Genomic DNA, 23,153 nt, shown 5'->3' with positions numbered 1-23,153 from the left:
GTACCTTGTCTTGTTTTGATATGGTTTGGCCTAACGTACTCCATGGTGCAGATTATGTCAGCAACAGTGATGTTGGCTGCAGCCTCTAGCCTTCCAGTTAATGATCAAGTCAGGTATATCCTGTAATCTTTCCAACATGCACTGAAAACAGAGTGAGATTGAGACCCTTAAATCACTGGAGGATTTTATTCCAGTGGATCTGGAATTGAATGCATTGTCAAGAGCCTAACAAGCTGATGAACCCCACAATTAAATAGAAAGTCAGTTATTCAATGGATATGAGAGCTGATGGCAATTATCTGCTATTCACAACATTCCAGGACCTGTGGGGGTGACCGGTTTCCTTTGCTAAAATAATTTGTTATATATCAGTCAACATTAATTCATGTATTAATTCCTCTTTCTTCAGAAAAAGGAATTGATCAGAAAAGGCCATTTGCTGGAGTGGGCGCAGGCTGGGTTTGGTTCTTATCCACATTTTGTTGTCATTTGTATATCTGTGTCATGCTGGTGTTTTCCTTTATGTATCTGTGGCTGGTACTAAGCTGTCAGTGAGTTCAAAGTAAGTTTATTATCAAAGTATGTTAAGTAAACTATATACAGCATTGAGTTTAATCTTACAGGCAGCCAGAAAACAAAAAAAAACAATAGAATCTACGAAAAAAACACACAAAAAAGACAAATGTCCAATTGCAAAAAAAATAACAATTTGTGCAAACAATAAAAAGTAAACAAATAATATGTAATACATGAACCACAGAGTCCCTGAAAGTGAGTTCACAACCACAGAGACAGTTCAGCACTGAGATGAGAGAAACCGGTCCAGGTCTTGGAGTTAGACGGGAATTAAAAAGAAATGTGTCTACAATCTTCAGATTAGATTGGGAAATCTCATTCTCTCATTCCTGATTCAAGAAAACCTTCTAGTAATAGATACCATCCTTTTAGTGACCACATGAACACAGCAGTTGTTAACTACCAATCTTCAGCTGAAATACATTGGTACGTCTCGTGTATCAGCAGTGTTTCTGTGGAATTTCTCTGCATTCGAATGGAACAAACCAGAAGCTTGTCTTTCAGCAATCTGAATCGAAGTCAGATCTTTTCATCATATAATATGTAACAGTCTTGAAATAAGTAAAAACAGTCGAGTTTACAAACTTTACACTAAAATGTCTTGTTTCGCATTGCATTCTGCCTGGCTCGTCATTCAGTTGTCTGCATTTGAGACATATCGAGGTGCTCTTTATGTTTTGTCGCTATTTATTGTAGAGCAATAAAGTATCTTTGGCGGCAAAGAGAAAGAAGATTTAAGTGTTTCATGCCAGTTCAGTAATTATGGACTTTGACAATTGTACTCCACTACAGTTAGAGAGTGTAGCTTTCAGACTAAACAAAGAAGGAGTTAAAGTACATCACAGATTAAGGAGTCATTTGCCAAGAAGTTTAGGAGTTGAAAGAAAACTTGTGTATTTGTCTCCTATAAACTACCATTTTGAAATGAGTGTTCTGTGTCCTTGGCCAAATCCAGAAGTTGTTAATTGTTTTAGCCATCTGGAATGTCAGCCGCAGAATTATTGCATTATGCTTTGCAAAAATGGTGGGAGATTATGAAAGGAGGAATATTTGATTTGCCTTATCATGTACAAACTGCAGACTTTTAAAAATGAGCTTGTTAACACCTTTTTGGTTCATTATCATTCATGTATGAGGTTAGATTTTTCACTGTGGTGTGGTCTTCATACCAGGTACTCACTGTTTGGTACATCCTTTGAGCTTTATCAGCAAACTGTTTCACTATTTAGGATTGGGTAAAGCACTTCAAACTTCACTCAGTGTTCACGTATGCTTCAGGCCATGACCAGTAGAATGAAGCTAGGAGCAGGAACAGTTACCCTGTTCAGCTCAATCAACACAGACCAAGGACTGAATTATGTAGTTCAAATATTCATAGAAAGACACTGAAATTTTCCTGGTATTACCTTGATGACACCTGTTGTGACCTTGACCTTTTGTTCAGTATTAAAATAGCACCACAATAAGCCAAAAGAGGTGAATTTTGTGACTTTGACAATTAATGTCCAATTGAATGCACTTTGTTTTAACTCATTTCATATTTTGCCTGACTGATATTTTGCATAATTTTTATAGGGGAAAGGCCGTCTTCGCCGCTCCAATCACAACAGTCCCACTTCTCCGGTGGCAATGCGATTGCTGTCAGTCACAGACGTTCCTGAAGAAATAGTGAGTGCCGATGAGTCAATTGATGTGGAATTGACAGAGCAACAGAAGGCAGCCATGCAGCAAGAGGAGAGAGTATTAACCGAACAAATAGAGACTCTACAAAAAGAAAAGTAAGAGTATTAAGAGTACCTGACTAGTGTCAAGATGCTTTTGAGCTATGGACAGAGTTCAGGTAGCCAGCTGGTACAAAACTTTGATTAAATAACAATGTTGATGAAGAAAGCGAATACATCTAAGCGTTGACTACATTGATTTTCAGAAGGTATAAGCCAAAGTTCGACAGAAAAGTAGTTTAGCTAAATTGAGGCCCAGTGAATAAAGAAATCTGTGCAATCTCAAGATTTGAAGTGGTAATTTAAGCTAATTGGTTGCTTTTTTTTGACAACTGACTGACGAGCAATGCTTCTCAAAGTTTACTGCTGAGGACCTGCCTTTTTCTGAGTCTACTTCGAAGTTTTAGCTATTCAACTGCATCATCAGTGATGTCCCGTTATAAAATATGTTTGCAGATCATTGTAAAATGTTTACTTCCATTTACAACTCAGTGAGGGAAACAATTCCAGTTTGCGTAGAGCTGCTTGCAGGGCACTAGGACATGAGCTGACAAGCAACGGGTAACATTTACCACACAGTAATTGTCTTCAACAAGAGAGAATTTATAAGTACCTACCCTCCACAATCAGAGGTTGGATAGCCTGCAATGCGTCACTTCCCTCCGGATACTGAAACTTCACCCACCACAAACGAATGGGTTAATGTTATGAAATACTCTTCAGTCGGATGAGTGCAGCTCCAGCTACAGTAAGGAAGCTCAGCCCATCATAGAACAAAAAATGGTACAGCCCACAGTGTTTTGCCATCCCTTTAACCTGCTCTAAAATCAATTTCACCCTTTCCTCGCACATCACCCTCCATTTTTCTTTTCATCCACGTGCCTATCTAAGAGTCTTTTAAATGTCCCTAATGTATCTGCCTGTATCATTACCCTTGGCCATGTGCTCCACACATCAAACACAGCGTTTTTAAAAAATATATACCTCCTGACATTTCCCCTGTACTTTCCACCAATCACCTTAAAATTACGTCCTTTCAGGATGAACAGCTTGCCTAATGGTCATCCATCCAATGCTCAAAGCACCAGTTTCCTCCCTCTCAGTGCACTGAGATCATTGTGTGTACTTTCTACAAAATATCTGCAGCTGTTCTGAGTGCACCTCCCACACCTCTGACTGCTCCCACTGAGAAGGACGTGGTTAGTAGGTGATGAAAGCACTACCACTTCTGGGATTCTCTCAAATGTCCAACTTGGATATAAGTTGACATTTTCTGCTGGTCTAAACCCTGGAACTCCCAAGCCACGTGGGTCCCATCGTCTGAAGGGCAACTTACCAAGCTGTGACAATTCTAGGGTGATTTCTGTCCTTGTATTTATATTAGCAAATGGGTCAGAGTATTTTATCTCCTGTGATTTTGCCTCCAGATTACTCTGTGAGACAGCAGAGACTCAGTGGCCAAATGGCGGCCTCCTGTGCCATAAGGAAATACGGAAAAAGTTCCCTTCTCCCTTATTTCCATTTCTTCCAGTTAAATCCTTTCTGCAGTTTGCCTAAGAGGGGCCTCACTTTTGAATAAAGACAAGAATTCTCAGTGTCAGGCAGACAATTATCTGACCTCGGGCTTGTGCTACTCACTCTGGCAGTGGAGAAGTTGTATGTAATGAAGCAATTATACCTAGAGCCCCAAAGGAATATTCTGTGACACCTCTCTCCTTGTTCTGGTAAATAAGCTGTACTCCGAATTGGTGAAGCCTTTGTTATAGCAATTTTGCTGAATGCCCTCAGAGGTTAACAGGTTTTTATTTGGCATGTGGCATAATGCTAGCAAGTTTTCTTATGCAGTGAGTATTCTATTGTGATGAGCACTGATTAGCTGTTGTGCATTGAGACTGGTTACAAAAGTAACCGTGGACACAGCAGAATGATGTAGTTGGGCTGCAAGCCGCGATTATTTCAGTTCTGAAGGGAATATTTGTATTTGATCATGACTTCAGCACTGTTACTTGTTATCAAGGCATTATTCCTCAGTAGCAGGCAGCCAACCATTGTCAATTTGGCTGCTGTGCAACTCCTTTATTATTATTCCAGCAGTTGAGAAGGCGAGTGAAGTAAAGCAATCAGACTTAAGGCTAGGAAGAATGTTTTATATCTGTAGACATCTCATTTTCTGTGTATATTGTCCAAGATTTTACAGATTATGCTTTGCTTTAGGGATGAGCTGACATTTGAAATGCTTGCGCTGGAGCCACGAGCCTCAGATGACGAAACCCTGGAGTCAGAAGCATCCATCGGAACTGCTGACAGCTTTGAAAACTTGAATATGGACTCCGAGGGAGCATTATCAGAACGTTCTGGTAACCGATCCAAGGACATTTGGTCTCAACTGCAGCCTGTTAGCAGTTCAGATAATTCCAGTGTTGCTAGATTTAAATCCACAGTTTGTTCCCTAGTGGGACACGGCCGGTTGAGAGGGACAGATGTAAAAGCTGCAGGTCGTGTTGTCATGAAGAAGTAACGTGGTTTGAAGGGGGCAAGGTGAAGCATTGTGTCTCTGGGCAGATGATGGGTCAGAAAGATTATGATGGCAGGAGGTGGGGTTGGTGTGGGTGAGCCAGAGTTGGGAGCTGTGCCATGGATATGTTGCTGGCCAAAAGGACGATAATGCAGATTCAGATTGGGGAGGGAATGCACGTGGATGCAGTGGTCAGGGTGGAAAAGGCAGGTGGTTGTCAGATGCAGAGGCCTAGATTCAGGAAGGGAGAAAGGGAGAATTTCATGTTGGAAACCCTTCGTCTGACAGTGTTCAAACTGAAGTGTCCTGATGATGTCTTGGCCCGAAACATCAACTGTTTATTCCTTTCCATAGATGCTGCCTGACCTGAGTGCCTCCAGCATTTTGTGGTTGTTCTCGGTTTGCTTAACCAGCATTTTCTTCCTTTCCTTCAGCAGCTAACTATCCTAAGTCCTTGGAAATCTGGCTTGTGGATGTTAAGTTTGAGGTGCAGCTGAAGTTTGATTTAACTCAAAAAAAAAATATTTGGGGAGCAAGTTATTAGATTAAATTGAACAGCCTTTGTCAGCATCAACATTAGAATAGAATCAATCTGTAGAGAACTTGCCGGTACTAACGTTTTGTTTTTATCATTCATGGACAGAAAGAAGCCTGGTTACAAGTTCCATTGGTCAGGCCCGATCTGAAACAGGGAGAAGGTTGAGGAGGCCACAGAGGAAGAAAACTGACTCCATTGTGTCAGTTGAATCGGCTGTTCACACTTCACCGGCAGTGTCACAATCATTATCTTGTTTACCTCAAGGAGGAAAGCGATTTCGCTTCCGTTCAAAATCACCATCGCCGGCACTTTACCGCTCCCACAATGTCACCAACACTGCAGAACCACGGGCCGAAATGGACGGAGCTAAAAGTCAGGAAGAGAGGCCACAGTTTACAAGCAGAGGGACCTTCAATCCAGAAAAGGGCAAACAAAAATTAAAGATGATGAAGCGCTCGGCACAGAAGTCCAAAGATTCAACTGACGGAGTCTTGGGCACAGACAAAAAGTGTAACACAGACCCTGATTTCGGTGCTCCCCAGCAGCTGGTGGTATTTGGGAACAATGAGTTCATGGTGTGAGACCAAGAACTTGGAAGGTTTCTGTCCTAATTGAGTGGAGGTCCTTAATCCATCCCAGTGCATCTTTCTTGGGTAGCTGCTATCTCAGTGCATCACATGCAATACTTCCAATCCTCATAGATGGCATTACTGCCTCAAGGAATGACAAAGGGAAGCAATTTCTCTCTATTTGGGGAAACAAAACCTGCCGGAAGATTTGTACTGTGGCCTTAACCATTCAGACACTGAGAAGACAGAACGTCTGCACCTGTCAGTGTGCTGAGAAGGATGTAGGCTGCAGATGCATTCACAAACAGCTGTTCTTGAGGGACAACAAGGTTATCAGCAGTTCAGAGCATTGTGGTAGGAAGGCCGTACTTGAAGGAGCACTTGCTTAATCAGTGTTTGCCATCCACAAGAGGGGACTTTTCAGAAGACTGAAGGAAGGAAGTGGATTTGAACTGTCATCCCATAATTACACTCCATTAATGCTTATGGTCAAAGATTATTAAGGGACTTTATTTAGGAAATCGCAAATGACAATTACAATCAGACTCAATAACACTTCTCACTAACTTGAGGCACTGCTGTTAGATAAATATTTTTATGTGTTTCGGAAACATCCAGTAGCCACTGGGAAATGTAAGCCAAAATGTCTGTGTAAAAAAAAAAAATAATGCATTAACCATACGTCCTATGTCTGACATTTTTTCAGGGTTTCAGGAACCACTTTGCGTGTCTAGTAATGCTGCTCCTTCCTGGGTGTTTAGAATTTATGAAACATGGAGTTAAAGGGACCAACCTGACTAGTCGTTGAGCTTGCCAATCCAACAGCTGTCCCAATAACAGCAGATGCATACCCAAGTCAGCAGCTCATTGACTGCAATGCATGATAAAAGTGTAGGTAAGCTATTATCATACAGGCTCCTTGAAACTTAGCCCAGAAGAAAATCTTCTATTGAATCGTCAGTATTAAAAGCAAAGAGGACTTGAAGAATTTTTAGTCTGATTTCTAAAGCTTACTATTAACTCAATGTTTTTGTTTTTAACCTTTCATTTTAATTGAAATTTGTCTTTGAAAAATTTGGTTCTGTGATATAAGATTGTAGCTTCCTGTCCAAAGGCAGTATCTATGGAGTAGATTAGGAACAAAACTGAATGTAACAATCACTGGAATGGGCATGCTGGGCTTCTCCTAATTTATAGTATGCTCATGACTGTATATTTCAAGAAATTTCTTTGTAAAGGATATATTATCCTGTGTCATATTCTATAATAAGTACTCATGTAAACTGTTTGGTAATCTTCAACCCAACAGAGAGGTGTCTGGACAGTTTCAACTCTGTATTTTTGACATTAGCAATTGGGATGGCATCTTGTGTATAAAGTGCAATTTATCTAATATTTCTTAAATATATCTGTGTACGGTGTACAAACAAGTTCATGAACAAATCTCCCACGGCTTATTAAAGAGAAAGCTGTATAAATTACATCCCGACTTTCTTCTTGTGCATAGAAGAGGAATCTAAAAGATACTACAGTCAAATCTGCGACGCCAGAATGATAGAATGCATCATAGCATTAAAAAAACGAAACCTTTATTCCCCTTTATGGGGACAGGTAGATAATGAATGGCATTTTGCTCTTTCTGTGTGTGTGTGTGTGTGTGTGTGTGTTTTTATGTGTGTTTGTGCTATTTTTTCCTGATCCCAGCTAGGTTAAACCACTCCAACCTGAATCTTTCTGAGTCAGAAACGGTCTTTGGTTACATTCTTGTGTTTGCATGGTTTGAACCTCCTCAGTGATCCATTGCAGTGAGAAAGTTTACCTTTGCCAGTCTAGCTAGCTTTGTGGAATGGGAATGGTTTAACTTACTGAAGTTAATTTTTCTCTCTGACAGCAGAAAACAGTATTTATGAAATTGACAATTTTGCACATGAACAGGGCTACAGAATGGAACTAGATCTCATGCAGGACAAAGTGTGGGAGAGGAGCTGATCAAAGGTTGGAGTTGAAGACATCCCTGTTTGAATGAGCAATATACAGTATATTACTCTTGCCTGGCTCAATTACACTAGTTTTGCTTGTTGTATTCTGCATGGTTTATCAGTTATTTTGTTAATTCCCTGCATCTCCCCTCCCCCACCTCCAAAAACTGAATTCCAAACTATTACTGCCTTTACCCAATAATTTCAAATATGTTGGCTGCTGACAAACACAAAACCCTTGCAGATTTTTTTTCCATTCTGTGACCTGAGAATCTGACTTCAGTCTTTGGTGGATCAACTAACAGGTGTGAAGTGCAAAATGGACTTATGGCTTAATGTTCAGTTGGAAACCAAGACCAGTTCAACATCTTGGAGAAGCAGTGGGGTTATGCAGGGTTGCGTAACTGGAGAAACAGGGGTGGTTGCAACACTCTGAGTCCAGTGGTGATGGCATTTAAAATCACAGATGATTATTGAATTGTTTCTTGTATCTGATGTTTCAGGAGACATGAAGAGCTCAGCATGTCAGGCAGCATCTATGGGGAGAAATAAACAGTTGACAAAGAAGGGCCTTAGCCTGAAATGTTCAGTGTTTATTCCTCTCCATAGAAACTGCCTGACTTGCTGTGTTCCTCCAGCGTTTTGTGTGCATTACTTAAGATTTCCAAGATCTGCACAATCTGTGGTGTACAAGGACACAGCTGTGTCTACAATCGTTCCCTTTCTGTCAAATAATTTCAAAAAGTGTCATACAGAGTTTGTAACAAAATCAGATACATCGGTAAAATATGACTAATTGGTATTACAGGATTGGTGTTTGGAATACATTTCTGGGTTACTGTTTTACTTGTATGCTAATTTAATAATTTGCCATGATCTAATAAAGTTCGTTCTTGTCTTTTTATGGAGTTGTAGCCAATATTTTTCTTTATATACTTACTGAGAGGAAGATTATGGCAATTTACAGTTTAATATTCATGTTCAATGGTTCATTAATTTTGAATAATCTCTTCATCTTTCCTCCTGAAGGTTTTGACTGTAGCTTCATTAATACTGGCTAAAAGATATTCTTCAATGTTTGAACTTGCACATTGAAGTTGCAAGCTTGGAAGACATTTGCTGCTGTTGAAATTGAGCCATGATTACTTAGCATATTAGATTATTAGAATTGCTTGCAGGCTATTCACAGTAAATAAAAAGGAACACAATAAAAATTAATGAAAGACTGCCCCCAATAGGGCAGACAATATCCAATATACAACAAACTGTGCAAATACAAAGAGAAAAACGAAATAATAAATAAATAAATAAGCAATAAATATCAATGAGATGAAACGTCCTTGAAAGTGAGTCCATAAGTGGTAGGAACAGTTCAGAGATGGGGATGAATGAAGAGGAGTGAAATTATCTCCTCTGGTTCAAGAGCCTGATGGTCGAGGGGTAACAACTGTTCCTGAACCTGGTGGTGTTTTTCAGCAAAACAGATTCAGATTTATCTTTAACATGTACATGAAAGCATACTGTGAAATGTGCCGTTTATGTTAACAACTAACATACCTAAAGATATGCTGAGGATGGCCCACAAGTGTTTTTTAGTGTCAAAGACTTGAGCTCTAGAATTAACTGTGCACTAATCAAGCTGTTCCAATGCAGTTACTTTATTGGCATCTACTTAACAAGAGGAAAATTACTCAGGTGTGTCATGTTCGCAAACACAGCAAATCCAATCAAGCTAATTACCCAATTAGTCTAAATCTCAGTCATCGGCAAGCTGATGGAAGGTATCACGCACAGCTGTTGCTCCCTGTAACAGACTCACTGATGCTGAGTTTGGGTTTTTACATCACTGCTCCGCTTTGGGCCCAATGACAGCTGAATTCCAGAGGTGACGAGAGGAACTGCTTTTGACACCAAGGCATTTAGAATCACACAGTATGAAAAGAGCCACGCTGGTCTGACTCATCTGAGCCAACCAAGATACCTAATTGAACTAGTTTCATTTGGACCACATTCCTCTCAACCTTTCCTATCGAAGTCCATAAGTCGTAATTGTATCTGTCTCAACCACTCTGTCCTGTCTATATACTCACCACCTTCTGGAAAAAGTTGCTCCTTGGGTGCCTTTTAAACCTTTCCACTTACTTTAACTTTAGACACCCCTACCTTGGGGAGAAGACCAATCAAACATCTTATCCATTCTCCTCACTAAGGTCACCCTCCTGTGGCACACCACCAGTCACAGGCCTCCACACAGAGACAGCCATCTTCTACCTTACTGTCTCTGCATTCTACTAACACACAGTGGAAGGCTCTTTCTCTTTAGTTTATTAAGCTGCTTGCAGAACCTTCCTTCTCATAACCGGCCACCACAGGTTGAAACACACTAGTTAGGCACAATCGGACCTGCCCGTGCTGCACTACAGAAAATACAAACCACAGAATTGGTCTGATCATCTTCAAGCAGGAAAATTAGTATAGACTGTATCTGAGTAAAGTTCAGGTTCGGAGAACCATCTGTACCCTGATGTTTCTGTCAGTTGAAAATGCTATTGACCAAGATCATAGAATAGTACAGCACATTACAGGTCCTTCAGGCCACAATGTTGTGCCGACCCTCAAACCCTGCCTCTCATATAACCCCCCACCTTAAATTCCTCCATATACCTGTCTAGTAGTCTCTTAAACTTCACTAGTGTATCTGCATCCACCACTGACTCAGGCAGTGCATTCCACGCACCAACCACTCTGAGTAAAAAATCTTCCTCTCATATCCCCCTTGAACTTCCCACCCCTTACCTTAAAGCCATGTCCTCTTGTATTGAGCAGTGGTGCCCTGGGGAAGAGGCGCTGGCTGTGCACTCTATCTATTCCTCTTATTATCTTGTTCACCTCTATCATGTCTCCTCTCATCCTCCTCCTCTCCAAAGAGTAAAGCCCTAGCTCCCTTAATCTCTGATCAAAATGTATACTCTCTAAACCAGGCAGCATCCTGGTAAATCTCCTCTGTACCCTTTCCAATGCTTTCACATCCTTCCTATAATGAGGCGACCAGAACTGGACACAGTACTCCAAGTGTGGCCTAACCAGAGTTTTATAGAGCTGTATCATTACATCGCGATTCTTAAACTCTGTCCCTCGACTTATGAAAGCTAACACCCCATAAGCTTTCTTAACTACCCTATCTACCTGTGAGGCAACTTTCCGGGATCTGTGGACATGTACCCCCAGATCCCTCTGCTCCTCCACACTACCAAGTATCCTGCCATTTACTTTGTACCCTGCCTTGGAGTTTGTCCTTCCAAAGTGTACCACCTCACACTTCTCCGGGTTGAACTCCATCTGCCACTTCTCAGCCCACTTCTGCATCCTATCAATGTCTCTCTACAATCTTTGACAATCCTCTACACTATCTACAACACCACCAACCTTTGTGTCATCTGCAAACTTGCCAACCCACCCTTCTACCCCCACATCCAGGTCGTTAATAAAAATCACAAAAAGTAGAGGTCCCGGAACAGATCCTTGTGGGACGCGACTAGTCACAATCCTCCAATCTGAATGTACTCCCTCCACCACGACCCTCTGCCATCTGCAGGCCAATTCTGAATCCACCTGGCCAAACCCCCTGGATCCCATGCCTTCTGACTTTCTGAATAAGCCTACCGTGTGGAACCTTGTCAAATGTCTTACTAAAATCCATATAGATCACATTCACTGCACTACCTCCATCTATATGCCTGGTCACCTCCTCAAGGAACTCTATCAGGCTTGTTAGACACGATCTGCCCTTCACAAAGCCATGCTGACTGTCCCTGATCAGACCATGATTCTCTAAATGCCCATAGATCCTATCTCTAGGAATCTTTTCCAACAACTTTCCCACCACATGTAAGGCTCACTGGTCTATAATTACCCGGACTATCCCTACTACCTTTTTTGAACAAGGGGACAACATTCGCCTCCCTCCAATCCTCCAGTACCATTCCCGTGGACAACGAGGACATAAAGATCCTAACCCTGTCATTTTTGCACCTTTCCAAAATCTGCTCCTCTGTATCTCTGCTGCTACCAGGGGGCCTATAGAATACCCCCAATAGAGTAACTGCTCCCTTCCTGTTCCTGACTTCCACCCATACTGACTCAAAAGAGGATTCTGCTACATTACCCACCCTTTCTGTGGCTGTAATAGTATCCCTGACCAGTAATGCCACCCCTCCTCCCCTTTTTCCACCCTCTCTATCCCTTTTAAAGTACTGAAATCCAGGAATATTGAGAATCCGTTCCTGCCCTGGTGCCAGCCAAGTCTCTGTAATGGCCACTACATCATAATTCCATGTATGTATCCAAGCTCTCAGTTCATCACCTTTGTTCTTGATGCTTCTTGCATTGAGGTACACATACTTCAGCCCTTCTACCTTACTGTCTTTACACTGTTTATTCTGCTTCTCTTTCCTCAAAGCCTCTCTGTATGTTAGATCTGGCTTTACTCCATGCACTTCTTTCACTGCTCTATTGCTCCAGGTCCCATCCCCCTTGCAAATTAGTTTAAACCCTCCCAAACTATGCTAGCAAACCTACCTGCAAGGATATTGCTCCCCCTTGGGTTCAGGTGCAACCCATCCAATCTGTACAGGTCCCACCTTCCCCAGAAGAGATCCCAATGATCCAAAAATCTAAAACCCTGCTCCCTGCACCAACTCCTCAGCCACGCATTCAACTGCCATCTCCTCCAATTCTTACCATCACTATCATGTAGCACTGGCAGCAATCCTGAGAATGCCACCCTTGAGGTCCTGTTCTTCAGCCTTCTGCCTAGTTCCCGAAACACACACTTCAGGACCTCATCCCGCTTCCTGCCTATGTCGTTAGTCCCAACATGCTTCACGACTTCTGGTTGCTTTCCCTCTCGTACCAGGATGTTGTGCACCCTGTCAGAGACATCCTGGACCCTGGCACCCGGGAGGCAACAAACCATACGGGTGTCCTCACATCCACAAAATCTCCTGTCTGCTCCCCTGACTATAGAATCTCCAATGACGACAGCTCTCCTCTTCTCCGTCCCACCCTTCTGCACCACAGGGTCAGACTCAGTGCCGGAGGCCCTGCCACCGTGGCTCACACCTGGTCGGTTGTCCCTGCCAACAGTATCCAGGACGGTAAACTTATTATTCAGAGGAATGGCTACAGGGGTGCTCTGCCCTACCTGTCTGCTCACCTTCGCTTTCCCCCCTCTGACCGTCACCCAACAACCTGCTTCCGACAGCCTAGGTGTGACTACCTCCTTATAGCTCTTATCTATGACTGCCTCATTCTCCCTTATGAGTCGAAGGTCATCCAGGTGCTGCTCCAGATTCCTTACATGGTCTTCCAGATCGCCTAGCCGTATGCACTTCTGGCAGATGTGACTCTGCGGGAGAGGGGCGTTCCCCCAAGACTGCCACATCTCACATGAGAGGCACATCACCGTCTCAGGAGGCATTGTAAAAACTAACTGCAAGCAAGCTCGTCCTCCGCTTCTTCTCGTCGAAGCTTCTCGAGTGAAAGCCCCAAAGCTCCACTCACTCACTGGCCGCTTCGCTTGAGCTTTCCCTCTATTTATCTGTTTGAGCTTTTCAAAATGCTTTGTCACCTGACATCGATTGCTTTCTGCTGAGTCTGAGCTATTCAAATCTTGATTGACTTGATTGCACAGACCAACTACCAAAACTGCCAGAATCTCTCAACTCAAAGCCTCAAAGCTCCACTCCTTCACTGGCCCACTCACTGGACTATAAACAGTGATTACTGCTGCTGTAAAGCATGGTGCTAACCACCACACTAATGTGCCACTCCAAATGAGTTCAGATATGCCATCTTGCACCATCTGTAAACTAGCCAATTTGCACACAGGAAACATTACAAAAAATGATGACCAGTGTGGCTATGTATAGGTATTAGTTGCAGAATAAATATTGTCCCAAACACTATTTAGAATCTGCTGTTTTTTTTTACAATGTTGTTAAAATCCACTAAAACATACGAAAAATAGTATGACATGTCATCTGCAAAATAAGGTTCAGTGCTTCAGTGCCCCTATCAGCTCAGTGAAGTGTTGTTTGCTCTGCTAACACTTGAAACTTATTTTCCACTGTATAAACAAGGTATTAAACTAAGACCACATGATTGCTCAGGCTTTGGCAGTTAGCCAAGGTCATCAGACACATTGCAAATTTAACTAGGAATGTATTTGAACCGGACTGGATCAGGAAATGGGGTCAAGTGGTTGCACTCAGCCTTGTTATCTCCAAATGCAAGTGAATGAGAGGGATGTAAGCAACAGCAACTGCTGCGTGACGGATATTTTGCCGATGAGTGAAAATGAATGCAAACACGAGGAAATCTGCAGATGCTGGAAATTCAAGCAACACACACAAAATGTGCTGGTGAACGCAGCAGGCAGGCAGCATCTACGGAAAAAAAAAAGGGGAAACCCATCCCTTATTTATTTATTTTTATCCTCCCCCCTTTTTTTCTCCCTCTGTCCCTCTCACAATCACTCCTTGCCTGCTCTCCATCTTCCTCTGATGCCCCCTCCCCCTTTCTTTCTCCCTAGGCCTCCTGTCCCATGATCCTCTCATATCCCTTTTGCCAATCAGCTGTCCAGCTCTTGGCTCCATCCCTCCCTTTCCTGTCTTCTCCTATCATTTCGGATCCCCCCCTCCCCCTCTCACTTTCAAATCTCTTACTATCTCTTCTTTCAGTTAGTCCTGACGAAGGGTCTCGGCCCGAAGTGTCGACTGCACCTCTTTCTAGAGATGCTGCCTGGCCTGCTGCGTTCACCAGCACTTTAGTGTGTGAGAATGAGTGCAATTTACTTTTTAAGAATCTACATACCAGGTGATATGTCATGGGGCTGCATCATAGCCTAGCAGTTGGCACAGAACTATTACAGTACCAGCAATCACAGACTGCGGTTCAATTCCCGCAGCTGCCTGTAAGGCTTTTCTGCATTCTCCCTGTGGTCGTGTGGGTTTCCTCTGAATTCTCCAGCTTCCTCCCACACTTCAAAGATGGGTACAGTTTACGGCCAGTAACTTGTGGGCATGCAATGTTAGTGCCGGAAGTGTGATAACCCTTGCGGGCTGCCAGGTACAACCTGCAATTTGACGATAATGGTGTGTTTTACTGTATGTTTTGATGTACATGTGGCAAATAAAGCTAATCTAATCTTTTTAATAGTACATGGAGTGTGTCAGTTTAAAGTTGCTGCTCCTTTAATGGATTCTGGAGGCCACACCTTCGGGACTGGAACGGAAGGGAGAGGAGGAAGCAACAATTGCAAATAAAGGTAGCAAAAGTTGAAACTCCCTAGTGTGACATTTTGTGGTCTGTAAAACTAATTCTAAGAACTAACTCTGGTCTAAAAATAAGGTTTGTAGTAATTTGTGGCCAATTAACCTACCCATGCAACTTCTATAATGCAGATAATAATGTATCATCATAACATGTCCACCGAGACCTCCAACAAAGATGGAATTGCCGACTGCTCCCGGAGCAAGCAGGTGAAAAGCAGCAAAGAATAAGCCTACAACGAGCGATGCTGGAACAGGAGGGAAGGACCAATCGCGAACCATCGAATGGAGACTTGTGATGCTGTCCATGAAGCATGAAGTGAAGAGTGATGAGGTAGTAGTTTCTTGCTGGCGGATTCATATGGAAGACATACCAATGGATCAGGTACTCAACCAAGGACCACAGAAACATTCCAATCAGGAATAGTAGAGGGAAGAAGTACTTGTGGACAGGGATGGAATATTCTGTTGTGAAAGATGTGAAAACCCAAGTCTTGCCTTCTGCCAGCTTGCTGTAGCCATACCAGCTAAAGATAATCACAATGGGAAACCAAACTAATGGCACCACATACCGTGCTGTTTTTGAACAAGCTTCTACAAAATCTGAATAGAAGAGGCGTATAGGCCGATCTATTGGCTGATGCACCCATTCATCATATTTCTCACGCAAGTGACCAACTTGCCACAACAGATGCTTATTCCAGTCTACTAAATCATTTTCTGGATCCACTGACTTGCATCTTGCATCCATCACAATATCTGAAGCTTGATGGCCTTTTCCTCGTTCTCGGACAGCCTGTCTCTCCACGGCAGGAACCACTGCACAAATCCAATTGTCCTACAAACTATATGCCTGGCTATTTAAAACTGCCTGATCCTCTTTTAAGTCAGTATGGGTGGAAGCCAGGAACAGGAAGGGAGCAGTTACTCTATTGGGAGTATTCTATAGGCCCCCTGGTAGCAGCAGAGATACAGAGGAGCAGATTGAGAGGCAGATTTTGGAAAGGTGCAAAAATAACAGGGTTGTTATCATGGGTGACTTTAACTTCTCTAATATTTATTGGCACCTGATTAGTTCCAAGGGTTTAGATGGGGCAGAGATTGTGATGTGTGTCCAGGATGGATTCCTGTCACAATACGTTGACAGACCAACTAGGGAGAATGCCATACTAGATCTAGTACTAGGTAATGAACCAGGTCAGGTCACAGATCTCTCAGTGGTTGAGCATCTGGGGGACAGTGACCACCACTCCCTGGCACTTAGCATTATCATGGAAAAGGATAGAATCAGAGGACAGGAAAATATTTAATTGGGGAGGGGCAAATTATGAGGCTATAAGGCTAGAACTTGCGGGTGTGAATTGGGATGATGTTTTTGTAGGGAAATGTACTATGGACATGTGGTCGATATTTAGAGATCTCTTGCAGGATGTTAGGGATAAATTTGTCCTGGTGAGGAAGATAAAGAATGGTAGGGTGAAGGAACCATGGGTGACAAGTGAGATGGAAGATCTAGTCAGGTGGAAGAAGGCAGCATACATGAGGTTTAGGAAACAGGGATCAGATGGGTCTATTGAGGAATATAGAGAAGCAAGAAAGGAGCTTAAGGAGCTGAGAAGAGCAAGAAGGGGGCATGAGAAGGCCTTGGTGAGTAGGGTAAAGGAAAACCCCAAGGCATTCTTCAATTATGTGAAGAAAAAAAGGATGACAGGAGTGAAGATAGGACCGATTAGAGATAAAGGTGGGAAGATGTGCCTGGAGGCTGTGAAAGTGAGCGAGGTCCTCAATGAATACTTCTCTTCGGTATTCAACAATGAGAGGGAACTTGATGACGGTGAGGACAATATGAGTGAGGTTGATGTTCTGGAGCATGTTGATATTAAGGGAGAGGAGGTGTTGGAGTCGTTAAAATACATTAGCATGGATAAGTCCCCGGGGCCTGACAGAATATTCCCCAGGTTCCTCCATGAGGCAAGGGAAGAGATTGCTGAGCCTCTGGCTAGGATCTTTATGTCCTCGTTGTCCACGGGAATGGTACCGGAGGATTGGAGGGAAGCAAATGTTGTCTCCTTGTTCAAAAAAGGTAGTAGGGATAGTCCGGGTAATTATAGACCAGTGAGCCTTACGTCTGTGGTGAGAAAGCTGTTGGAAAAGATTCCAGAGATAGGATCTATAGGCATTTAGAGAATCATGGTCTGATCAGGGACAGTCAGCATGGCTTTGTGAAGGGCAGATCGTGTCTAACAAGCCTGATAGAGTTCTTTGAGGAGGTGACCAGGCATATAGACGAGGGTAGTGCAGTGGATGTGATCTATATGGATTTTAGTAAGGCATTTGATAAGGTTCCACACGGTAGGCTTATTCAGAAAGTTAAAAGGCATGGGATGCAGGGAAGTTTGGCCAGGTGGATTCAGAATTGGCTTGCCTGCAGATGGCAGAGGGTCGTGGTGGAGGGAGTACATTCAGATTGGAGGATTGTGACTAGTGGTGTCCCACAAGGATCTGTTCTGGGACCTCTACTTTTCGTGATTTTTATTAACGACCTGGATGTGGGGGTAGAAGGGTGGGTTGGCAAGTTCGCAGATGACACAAAGGTTGGTGGTGTTGTAGATAGTGTAGAGGATTGTCAAAGATTGCAGAGAGACATTGATAGGATGCAGAAGCGGGCTGAGAAGTGGCAGGTGGAGAAGTGTTCAACCCGGAGAAGTCTGAGGTGGTACACTTTGGAAGGACAAACTCCAAGGCAGAGTACAAAGTAAATGGCAGAATACTTTGTAGTGTGGAGAAGCAGAGGGATCTGGGGTACATGTCCACAGATCCCTGAAAGTTGCCTCACAGGTGGATAGGGTAGTTAAGAAAGCTTATGGGGTGTTAGCTTTCATAAATCGAGGGATAGAGTTTAAGAGTCGCGATGTAATGATGCAGCTCTATAAAACTCTGGTTAGGCCACACTTGGAGTACTGTGTCCAGTTCTGGTCGCCTTACTATAGGAAGGATGTGGAAGCATTGGAAAGGGTACAGAGGAGATTTACCAGGATGCTGCCTGGTTTAGAGAGTATAGATTATAATCAGAGATTAAGGGAGCCAGGGCTTTATTCTTTGGAGAGAAGGAGGATGACAGGAGACATGATAGAGGTGTACAAGATAATAAGAGGAATAGATAGAGTAGATAGCCAGCGCCTCTTCCCCAGGGCACCACTGCTCAATACAAGAGGACATGGCTTTAAGGTAAGGGGTGGGAAGTTCAAGGGGGATATTGGAGGAAGGTTTTTTACTCAGAGAGTGGTTGGTGCGTGGAATTCACTGCCTGAGTCAGTGGTGGAGGCAGATACACTAGTGAAGTTTAAGAGACTACTAGACAGATATATGGAGGAATTTAAGGTAGGGGTTTATATGGGAGGCAGGGTTTGAGGGTTGGCACAACATTGTGGGCCGAAGGGCCTGTACTTTGCTGTACTGTTCTATGTTCTATGTTCTAATTCCAGCACCATCTATAAGAAATTTGTATGTTCTCCCAGTGACTGTGGATTTCCTCTCACATTCCAAAGTGTATGGGTCAGGGTCATTAAATTGTGGGTATGCTATGTTGGCACATCCTGCCCATTGATGCAAATGACACTTTCCTGTATGTTTCGATACACATGTGACACATAAATACAAACACCTATGTCAGGATGCTGTTCATTGACTATAGCTCAGCGTTTAATGCCATCATTCCCGCAGTCCTGACCGAAAAGCTACAGAACCTAGGCCTCTGCAACGGGAACCTTGACTTCCTAACTGGAAGACCACAATCTCTTTGTGTTAGTAATAACATCTCCACCTCACTGATAGCACTGGCGCACCTCAGGGATGTGTGCTTAGCCCGCTACTCTACTCTCTGTATACCCATGACTGTGTGGCTAGGTATAACTCAAGTGCCATCTATAAATTTGCTGATGATGCAACCATTGTTGGCAGAATCTCAGATGGAGATGAGAGGTCGTACAGGAACAAGATATACCAGCTTGTTGAGCGGTTTCACAGCAACAACCTTGTATTTAATGTCAGTAAGATCAAAGAGCCGTTTGTGGACTTCCGGAAGGCTCAGACAAGGGAACATGAACCAGTCCTCATAGAGGGATCAGAAGTGGAGAGAGTGAGCAATTTCAACTTCCTGGGTGTCAGGACCTCTGAGGATCTAACCTGGTCCCAACATAATCGATGCAGCTATAAAGAAGACAAGACAGTGGCTATATTTCATCAGGAGTTTGAGGAGATTTGGTACGTCACCTAACACACTTGAAAATTCCTACAGATGTACTGTGGAGAGCATTCTGACTGGCTGCATCACTGACTGGTATGGGGGTTGTGGTGGGACGGGGAGGAAGGATGGCTACTGCACAGGATCGAAGTAAACTGCAGAGAGTTGTAATGTTAGTCAGCTCCGTTGTGGGTACTAGCTTCCATAGTATCCAAAACATCTTCAAGGAGTGATGCCTCAGAAAGGCGGCATCCATCAGTACTCCCACCACCCAGGCCATGCCCTCTTCTCACTGTTACTATCAGGTAGGAGGTACAGAAGGCACACACTCAGCGATTCAGGAACAGCTTCTTCCCCTCTGCCATCCAATTCCTAAATGGACATTGAACCCATGAACACTACCTCACTACTTTTTAAATTTGTTTTTGCACCACTTATTCTAATTTAACTATTTAGTATACATACATATATTGACTGTAATTCAGGTTTTTCCCCATATTTATCATGATATCTAGATGATCCTCCCTCGATAGATGAAGTCAAGAAGGCTATCATGCAGATGAACAGTGGCAAGGCGCCCGGCAAGGATGGAATACCTGCTAAACTGTACAAGACACTCAGCAAGGAATCACTTGAGGCTTTCCACAGCACCCGGACGAGCATTTGGGAAGGAGAGGAGAAGCCCCCTGACCTCAGAGACACAACGATAATCACCCTCTACAAAAACGAAGGTTCAAGAACGGACTGCGGGAACTACAGAGGCATCTCACTAATTTCCATTGCCGGAAAAATCCTCGCCTGCATCATCCTCAACAGACTGATTCCAACAGTGTCAGAAGAGAACCTTCCCGAGTTGCAATGCAGCTTTTGTTCCGAACGCAGCACTGTCGACATGATCTTCGTAGTGAGACAGATACAGGAGAAGTGCCTGGAACAGAACATGACACTGTCTTCATCGATCTGACGAAGGCGTTTGACATGGTCAACAGAAACGCGCTGTGGATCATCCTTAGAAAGCTTGACTGCCCACAGAAATTCACTACACTTATCCACCTGCTCCACGGTGGCATGACAGGAGAAGTGTTCTCAGATGGTTCCCCACCTCAGACTTTCAACATCTCAAATGGCGTGAAGCAAGGGTGTGTTCTAGCACCAGTGCTCTTCAACCTCTTCTTCACCCAAGTGCTGAAACATGCTGTTAAGGACCTAGACCTGGGTATTCACATAAGATATTGCCTAGATGGATTGATGATTGACCTGAGACGCCTTGCTGCAAAGACCAAAACGTTGAGGAGGCTCATCACTGAAGCCCTTGTTTGCTGATGACTGTGCCCTCGTGGCCCACCAGAAGAACCACCTGCAGACCATTGTCGACAAGTTCTCTGCAGCCTCAAAACTGTCGGCCTGACAATCAGCCTCGGTAAGACAGAAGTTCTCCTACAACCTGCACCAAACAGTCACCCTCCTCAGCCATGCATCACCATTGACGGCACTGTCCTGAAGAATGTGGAGAGCTTCAAGTATCTAGGAAGCACCATCTCCAGTGACCGATCCCTTGACAAAGAGATCATAGCAAGGATCCGGAAAGCCAGCCAGGCACTCGGGAAACTCCGTGTCAAAGTTCTGGAGCACAAGGGCATTCAGCTTTCAAACAGGCTCAAGGTGTTCAAGGCTGTGGTCCTCACCTCTCTCCTGTACATCTGCGAAACCTGGACCCTGTACTGCAGGCACATCAAACAGCTGGAGCAGTTTCACATGCGCTGTCTGCGGTCGATCATGAGGATTCGATGGCAGGACCGAATCACCAACCAGGAAGTCCTGACAGAGCCAACAACACAAGCATTGAGGCAAGGATCCTCCAGGCCCAGCTACGCTGGACTGGCCATGTAATCCGCATGAGTGAAACAAGAATCCTCAGGCAGCTGCTCTACGGTGAGCTTGAGCATGGCAGTCACAATCAGGGCCACCCCAGAAAAAGATTCAAAGACATCTGAAATCGTACATCAAATGGGCAGACCTCCAGCCTCGACAACTTGAGGAGTCCGCAGCCGACAGGGCTTCGTGACGTGCCCTGACCAGAAAAGCTGCGTCTGACTTTGAGGATGACCGAAATCAGCGCCTTGCAGCATCACGAGACCAACACCACAAAGCTGTGTATACACCTGTTCTAACAACCGCCATTCCATGTCCAACCTGCAACCGCATGTGTGATTCGGCCTTCCACAGACGAGTGCACAATGTTTAGTCTTCTTCGGAGCCCGAGAGACAACCACCAATCATATTGTGCATAATACTGCTGCCGCAAAGTTAACAAATTTCACGACATATTAAACCTGATTCTGAGTAGGTCGGGCAGCATCCGTGGAAACATCGACTCATCGTTTCTACGGATGCTGCCCGACCTACTGGGTTCCTCCAGCGTGTTGTGAGTGTTGCTTTGACCCCAGCATCTGCAGAGTATTTTGTGTTAAACCTGGTTCTGATTTCTGATTCAGACAAATAAAGTTTTCTTTAGTTTCCTACATTTCAGCAGTTACTGCGCCATAAGTATTTTATAACCTGGAAAGCACTGTAGATCTTGAGCTATGGTAATAAGACTTTTTAAAAAATTAATTACAATTCCTGGCAATTAAGGTCGTGTTTGCACTTCAATTGTTCTGCTGTGAAGTGATTTCACCTTAAGCTCTTCTGACCTTCACACCTGCTCCTCATTCATAAATCTGCTTAATTGAAACTTGTAATCTCTACTACTTTATCCTACATCATCTCCTCCCCTTTGTACTTGGCTTTTATTCATTAAAGGAGCAGCATCTTTAAGATGACCCCACTCCATGTACTGTTGAGAAGCTCATGTGGTAGTAAACTCAAAAAAGTAAGAATTGGATTTATTCTCTCTTTATCAGCAAAATCATGCAGAATTCCCTGTGAGAGAGATGATTCCAGCTGCAGTTAAAGCTGTATTTAAAGGAATTATTTTCTACATGTAAGGAAAGCTGCTACAAAGTATAACTAATAAATGTCAGAGCTTGAGCATCTGTTCCAGGATTCCACGGTAACTCAGTTCTGGTGCTCTCGAGAGGAGTCGTGAGACAAAATATGCCTAATGTTTAGCCAGGTCACCTGGGTGATAAACACAGATAAACAGAAATTCAGAGCAACATACACAAAATTCTTGAGGAACCCAGCAGGTCTGGCAATATCTATGGAAGGGGATAAACTGTGACAGGTCGCCATGTCCAAAACCTCTGTAATTTCACTTTTTTCCTTCAAAAATCAACTTAAAATCGTTGTAATGGATTTTATACATGGCTAAAGGAAGAGCACATGTGCTATAAAATAAAGTTTTTGGATAAATGACAAATTTATATTGGTCTTTTGCTGCCATCAAAGAAAGGCCAGATTTTCCTTTTCATCTCTTTCCCTACGGCAACTGCTTCCAGATGGAGTTGGCATTGTTTTGGATTGGCATGAAAAAATAGGAATCAAGGCATGCTTCTTGCGTCTTCCAAGCAGTCTCTGCAAGATTTATTTTTAACTAGTTTATTAAATGTAGTCTTTTGGCAGTAATTCTAGGCTTTGTCCAGATAGTTCAAGAAATTGGCAAATATTTATTTCCTTGACTGACTTCCATAAAACTGCATTCACTGGACCTGCGATCAGACCACAGGCTTTTCTCGTGGA

General features: G+C 43.4%; 1 protein-coding gene and 1 pseudogene across 8 annotated transcripts in view; one reads left to right on the top strand and one right to left on the bottom strand.

Annotated features, from left to right (window-relative positions):
• myo9aa (myosin IXAa) overlaps positions 1-8,802 on the top strand; it is a 359,701-nt gene extending 350,899 nt beyond the window's left edge. For all 8 annotated transcript variants that reach the window (XM_072282122.1, XM_072282124.1, XM_072282123.1 and 5 more), the window contains 3 exons: positions 2,152-2,354; positions 4,512-4,654; positions 5,456-8,802. In XM_072282122.1, coding sequence (XP_072138223.1) covers positions 2,152-2,354; positions 4,512-4,654; positions 5,456-5,931 — 822 coding nt within the window. In that variant the 3' untranslated portion in view covers positions 5,932-8,802. The remainder of the gene's footprint in view (positions 1-2,151; positions 2,355-4,511; positions 4,655-5,455) is intronic.
• A 5,980-nt stretch (positions 8,803-14,782) lies between these two features.
• On the bottom strand, positions 14,783-15,980 carry LOC140212238 (fatty acid 2-hydroxylase-like; annotated as a pseudogene).
• Between the last annotated feature and the right edge of the window lie 7,173 nt (positions 15,981-23,153).

This window comes from Mobula birostris, chromosome 18 (genome assembly GCF_030028105.1).
Source record: "Mobula birostris isolate sMobBir1 chromosome 18, sMobBir1.hap1, whole genome shotgun sequence".
NCBI classification, from domain to species: Eukaryota; Metazoa; Chordata; class Chondrichthyes; order Myliobatiformes; family Myliobatidae; genus Mobula; species Mobula birostris.
The sequence above is the reverse complement of the archived record's forward strand: the minus strand, read 5'-3'. Positions and strand labels throughout refer to the sequence as shown.